Here is a 6,610-nt window from a genome sequence, read left to right on the forward strand (position 1 = left end):
CTCAAAAGGCTCAGCCCCACCGTGTCCTCGTCAGGCTCCCCAGGTTGGAGGCGGGGGGCAGGGGGTCGCCCGGACCCTCTTATCCTGGGCCCTCTGCCTCCAATCCATCATTCTAACCTGTGTTCTCCCCCTCCTGCAGGCTATCCTGGTGACGGTGCCGTGACCTCCGCCCACCAGCCCCTGCCTGGGTCCTCCCACTCCCCACTGAGCCACATCCTCACGGGCACCTTGTGCCAAAACCTAGGCGGATTGGCCAGCACCGGGCAACGCCCCTCGTGCCCGTGTGCACATGCCCCCCACGTGCCCCTTGTCACAGGCAGGGACAGAGCACGGAAGGCCCACGCACGGGGGCGACTCCCTCCGCCGCATGTCTTGCAGGTTGGTTGCCCAGATTCACGACGAGCTGCTGTTTGAAGTGGAGGACTCACAGATTCCTGAGTTCGCAGGTGAGCCCTGAGGGACCAGGGTTGGTTCTGTTTCACGAATAGTTACAGTATCTCCCTGGGGGCTCACAGGCCCCCTCCCTGCACCCGCTGGGTGTCACCTGCAGAAGGACCAGCCTTGTTTGGGGGCCCTTGAGAGGTCTGGATGGCCACTCCCTGGCCAGCAGCCCTTGGGGAACGCTAAGTGCCCTACTGGGGGCCCTGCATCAGCCCCAGGGGCCCCGGAAAGAAGGGGGCGGCACTGGGACCCCAGGCCAGCGGGAGCCAGGCGGCGGGGCCGGCAGCAGGGTTAGTGCTGGGGCATCGGGGTGGCTGAGGCCCACAGGCTGAGCACAGACTCCAAGCCTGGGTGCCACCCCGCCCCCTCGACAGGCACCACCCGCTGTGAGCCCTCTGGGATTCTTTGAAGCTAGAGCCCACCTGTCCCCTGACTCAGTCCTCAGGTTTGGCAGGACTCCCCCCCCAAACCACCACCACTGCAGTGGGCACGGGGGCCTCTCCTCTGCCCCTCTAGTGAGAGCAGGCGCCCTAGGGCCCTGGTCCCGCTAGGCCCCGCAGGGCCTGTGAGGGAGGTGGCCGGAGGATGGAGAGAGTGCAGGGCTGGGCGCTAGGGCTGGATGCCAGCCTCCCAACCAGCTCCCGAGTGACAACTGGCCAAGCCCTCCCCCAGCTCCGCCACCACCTGCAGAGACCTGCCCTGAAAAATGGTGAGACTACTATCCTCAGCACCCCAGCCTACACGCACCTCCACCTGGCAGCTGGGAAACCAACCCATAGCAGGGCCCCATCCTACACAGGGTCCCATCCTACACGGGGCTTAACCCTACACGGGGCTTCATGCTACACAAGGCTTCATCCTACACGGGGCCCCATCCTACACAGGGCCCCATCCTATCCGGGGCTCCATCCTACACGGGGCTTAACCCTACACGGGGCCCATCCTACACGGGGTCTCATCCTACACGGGGCTTAACCCTACACGGGGCCCATCCTACACGGGGTCTCATCCTACACAGGGCCCCATCCTACAAAGGCTTCATCCTACACGGGACCCCATCCTACACAGGGTCCCATCCTACAAGGGCCCCATCCTACATGGGGCCCCATCCTACATGGGGCTTGATCCTACACGGGGCCCCATACTACACGGGGCCCCATCCTACACGGGGTCCCATCCTAAATGGAGTCCCATCCTACACAGGGCCCCATCCTACAAGGGCTTCATCCTACACGGGGACCCATCCTACAGGGGCTTCATGCTACCCGGGACTTCATGTTACACGGGGCCCCCTCCTATGAGGGCTTCGTCCTATACCAGGCCCGATCCTACTCGGGGCTTCATCCTACACGGGTCTCCATCCTACACGGGGCTTCATCCTACATGGGGCCCCATACTACACGGGGTCCCATCCTAAATGGGGTCCCATCCTACACAGGGCCCCATCCTACAAGGGCTTCATCCTACATAGGGCCCCATCCTAACAGGGCCCCATCCTACATAGGGCTTCATCCTACACAGGGTTGCATCCTACAAAGGCTTCATCCTACACGGGGCCCCATCCTACACTGGGCCCCATCCTACATGGGCTTCATCTTTCACGGAGTCCCATCCTACACGGGGCCCCATTCTACATGGGGCCCCATCCTACACAGGGCCCCATCCTACAAGAGCTTCATCCTACCTGGGGCTCCATCCTACACGGGGCCACATCCTACATGGGCTTCATCTTTCACGGAGTCCCATCCTACATGGGGCCCCATTCTACACGGGGCCCCATCCTACACAGGGCCCCATCCTACAAGAGCTTCATCCTACCTGGGCCTCCATCCTACACGGGGCCACATCCTACACAGGGCTTCATTCTACAGGGGGGCCCATCCTACATCATCATTTGAAATCTGTTTGGAAATAATGGGCCTGAAACAAACCATTTGATGGGACTGGCGGGTGCTCAGCTGCTGGTTAAAAAGGAAAGAAAAAATTCTACATCTGGAGGGAGCCGTCTTAGGAACAGTCCAGTTCCCGCTCATCCTGGGGGCAACTGCTAACCGTTTCAGGCAGGCACTGAGGCTCTGCTCCCTGTGGCTCCCTGAGGGATGCAGGGGCCTCGGCCACAGGCCAGCACTCAGAGGCACCACCTGGCGCTGTGCTGGGAGAGCTCTGGGGTCTCGACCCAGCCACGGACCGTGAGACAGGTGAACCCGGTGGGGGCCGGGGCTGGCTGCCATCTCTGAAATGCTGGGTGGTCAGGACACACCTGATGGCGGCCCACAGGGCAGACCCAGGATGGGGCTCTGGGGCCCCCAGCCCAGGGACCCTGCCCTCACGGGCCATATGGTGCAGGCTGGGGACACGGGTCACCCCAGGGAGAGGCCTGGGAGAGAGCCAGCTCTGCCCGACCGCCACCGCCCCCTGCCCAGTGGTTACTCAGGGTCACTCGTTTAGTCAGTTGCACAAAGGAGGGGATACACAGGAGGACCTGGCATTGTCTGCACACCCAGTGAGGGGGTGTCAAGGTCCAACTCCTCCCATTAGAAGCACCTGGACACCCCTGCAGCTCCCCAGGGAGGCCGGGCCCTCTGCAGGGCTCCCCTAGAGCAGGCTGGGCCCACGCTGCCCGCCCACCTCCCCACAGCCGCACCCAGGAGCCCCAGCAAGTGGCTCCCCAGTCCCCGGCCGCACCAGTGTCCCTCTGCAAGCACAGAGAGGATAGCGAGGCCTTCGGGCAGCTCTGATCCTGCTCCAGACACCCCAGGCCCCGTGCCCCCGGGAGTCAGCCAGGGAGCCCTGGGGCCGCGGAGGACAGAGGACGAGGCAGCCTCCGCCCGTTCCTTGGGCGTTCCTTTGGCAGTCTTTATACTGAAATGTCCGATAACTTAGGGTGGAATGAAATATTCATTTATCAAAGGGGCAGAAGGGTTTGGAGCAAACCCTGAGAAACACTGAGCCAGGCAGCCAGCCCCTCCCGCCGGGCTGCTCCCGGCCCAGCCCCCAGTGCCATGGAGTTGTCCTTGCAGCGTCACGGGCGCGTGAAACTTCACAGGGGTTTCGACGGAAGCACAGGTCGTCCTTCCCCGGGCTGCTCGGGCCAGCGGGATTGCCTGGCCTGGCCACCCGGGGCGGTGGAGGGCGGGGGGGGCAGGTTGGCACGGGGGACCGCAGCTGCAGACAAGCGTGTGGGCGGGGCTACAGCAACGCTTGGGACCCGAGGGCCCTGCTCGCAGCACCCACTGTCGGGGCCCGTTAAGGCGCCTTCAAGCACGTGCCAGTGGGAGTTGGAACCAGTCGGGGAGAACCGCAGTGGCTGCCGGAGCAACCAGTACAGGTGACCATGACTGTGGACTTGGGAGAGCCGGGGAGCCTGGGGCTGGGGTAGGGCTGGGGCCCGGGTGTCCCCCCGGCGCCAGCTCTGCCAGGCAGGCTCGGGCTGCCCCTCTGTCTTGCCTTTGTCCCAGCCCTCGTCAGGGGAACCATGGAGGCCCTGCAGCACGTGCCGGCGCTGGAGCTGCAGCTGCAGGTGAGGGGGCGGGGCAGGAGCCGGGCGGGGCCAGGCTTGGGGGAGGAATTCATCAGCCCTCCCCCCAGGCCACCCACACCTGCCCCAGGTGCACCAGGACGTGCCAAGCCAGTCCCAGCCAGACTGCTGGCTGTTGGCTCTCAGCGGGGGCTCCAGGTCCTCACCAGGAAGACCTTCGGGTCCAAGCTCCCCCGGGGTGGTGGGGAAGGTGGAGGAATAACAAGGAGGTGAGAGTCCTTGAAGTCTTGCACACGGGCCCGCACAGGGTCAACAAGCACCTTGGAGCCCCTGGAAAGACTGCAGTGAAGGATGGCTCGCCCCTCGTCCCCTGGTCGCCCCCTCCTCCCTGCCGTGGAAGCAGCCGTGCTCTGTGCCCCTGGAGCCCCTGCACCCATCCCACCGTTAACTTCACCCCTCACCGCGCCCTGCGGGCGGCCGCTCGGCAGCATGACGGAGCGCCCACACGGGCCCAGCCAGGGGCGGGGACTCCCGTGTTCTGGAGTGGTCGGCGTTCGCTCCTGTGGCAGGTGGAGACGTGGGGGGCCTCGAGGTCCCCAGGAGCCCAGGAAGCCCCACCTCACCCTACTAGTAGCCCTGCAGGTGGCAGGGGGCTGCAGCTGTGAGCGGCCCCTTCCCGTTGAGAGGGAGCTCTTGAGCCGTGGTCAAGGGCGCCCTCAGGATCAGGTCCCTGGGAGGGCTCTCCAGACCCCTCTGCACCTCTTGAAGTCAGCTGATCCCCCTGGGGGACCACAGGTGGCCCCGGGACACATCTCCCTACGCCAGAGCCCCCTGCCTGGCCAGCCCCTACGAGCTCCTTGCTGCACAGGGGCCCTGGCAGGTGAAGGGGGCTCAGCCAAGGTCGAGGCATTGTGACAGGGTGGGTGTGCGGTGAGCCCGTTTACCTGTTGCCGCGTGTGTGAGTGTGTGTGTGCGTATGTGTGTGTGTGTGTGTGTGTGTGAGTGTGCGTGAGTGTGCGTCTGTCCGTAGCTGAGCTGCTGTGGCCGTGTCTAATCGTGTGTCTTGGGGCAAGTGGCTGCCCGCGTGGGGGTCTGGGCAGTGGCTGGGAAGGCCTGGCGCTCACCTCTGGCTGCCACCCGCAGGTGCCCCTGAAGGTGAGCCTGAGTGCCGGCCGCTCGTGGGGACACCTGGCACCACTGCAGGAGGCCCCGGCCCGTGACCCCACCACCGTCCTGCCGAGTCTCCAAGCAACCGCTCAGCCAACGCGGGCCCCTGAGCGCCTACCCCCGTGCACGCATTTTTCGCCTTCATTTGGTCTGTAGCCCCAGGCAACGGCAGGGAAGAGAACTGGTTTCCACCAGCCCGCTGTGTGGCCTTCCCCAAGGTCAGAGTCAAGCGCTTGGTACTCGGCTAGGGCCACCTTCCCACTGGAGCTGGGGCAGCCGGGTGCCCCCTGGAGTAAACGCCTCTTGTGAACGTGCTCGGCCCTGTCGGCGTGAATTCTTCCCGTGGGTGGGATACACTGCGTCCGCAGCCCTCGGCCAGCTGGCACAGCCAGGGCAAGCACCCCAGGCAGGAGTGGCCCAGCCCTAGGTTGCCCCAGGCTGACAGCTGCTCACCACCCCGCGGGTGCCCGGGAGCTGCCAGCATCCTCGCTCCCAGGGCCTCCCGGGCCAGGGCGGTGACATGCTGGCCAGAGATCACAGCCTGACCACCCTCCTGAGGGCCAGAGGGGCCCGTGCACCGGTGCTCGCCGGCCAGGTGTCCCTGCGAGCCGGTTCTCACAGACCCCCAGGGCCGAGGGAGGGCATGGCCCGGGCACCCCGGAGCCTCACAGCGGCCTGTGACAGAGGTACCACCCCCTGGCATGGTGGGGACACTGAGGCACGGGAAGGTCACCTCACTGGGACAAGTGTCCCAGCAGGACTGCAGCTGGGCTCCCCCCGGCCCTGCCCCGCACCACTGCCCGGCCGCCTGTCTCATCCCGGGGCCCCATTCCCAGACCACCCTGGTCTGGGTCCAGGCTCTGCGTGCCACCCTCCTTGCCACGTCGCAAGGGGGGTGCAGCGCCTACCCAGGGCAGGGCATGTTGACGGGGCCCAGATGCAGCTCCAGGAGCGGGCACAGGTGCTCCCCCCGCCCCCGGCTGTGGACTCTGCTCCTGTGTAATGGCAACTAGAGCCCAGGGGACACGGCATCACCTCTTCTGAGTGACGTGGGTCGTCACAGTTTGTCATGTCCAGGCCCGGTTTTCTCATGGCTTCAAGATCTTGTCACTGGTCTCATGGGGTGTGCAGGGTCCAGATGGCCAGGCCTGACCACCATGTGATAGAACATTCCAGAACCTGGAAAGCTGCCAGGCCCCTCCACGCCACTGCCTCTGTTGTGTGGCCGTATGTCTGAGTGGCAGCCTGTCTTCATGCTCTGTCACCTCAGAAGCAAGACCACTGCCGGGCTTCACAAGGAGCATCTCACTCAAGCAAACGACCGTCCTTGGGAGCTGACATCTCTGGGCCAGCGCGGGCCACCGTGTGCCTTGTGGGGGGACGCCACGTGGGGTGGGCGCGTCCCAGAGGGTCCCAGTCAGACCCGCGAGAAGGGACTGAGGGGTGAGGGGTGGACGGACCCTGCGAGGACGTTCCCTCCCACCCAGAAGCCGGGCCAGGGCAGGAGAGTGCAGCCAGGGGAAG

General features: G+C 65.1%; 1 protein-coding gene across 3 annotated transcripts in view; it reads left to right on the forward strand.

Moving 5' to 3' along the window:
• Window positions 1–5,400, forward strand: part of POLN (DNA polymerase nu) — a 175,073-nt gene extending 169,673 nt beyond the window's left edge. For 2 of the 3 annotated variants that reach the window (XM_082462538.1, XM_082462537.1), the window contains 4 exons: window positions 379–446; window positions 3,693–3,769; window positions 3,900–3,961; window positions 5,063–5,200. In XM_082462538.1, coding sequence (XP_082318664.1) covers window positions 379–446; window positions 3,693–3,769; window positions 3,900–3,961; window positions 5,063–5,072 — 217 coding nt within the window. In that variant the 3' untranslated portion in view covers window positions 5,073–5,200. Of the gene's footprint in view, window positions 1–378; window positions 447–3,692; window positions 3,770–3,899; window positions 3,962–5,062 lie in introns of all 3 variants that reach the window. The other variant, XM_082462539.1, reaches the window with a different exon arrangement.
• The last annotated feature ends 1,210 nt before the right edge of the window (window positions 5,401–6,610 follow it).

This window comes from Balaenoptera physalus, assembly GCF_965194825.1.
Source record: "Balaenoptera physalus genome assembly, chromosome: 5".
NCBI lineage: Eukaryota > Metazoa > Chordata > Mammalia > Artiodactyla > Balaenopteridae > Balaenoptera > Balaenoptera physalus.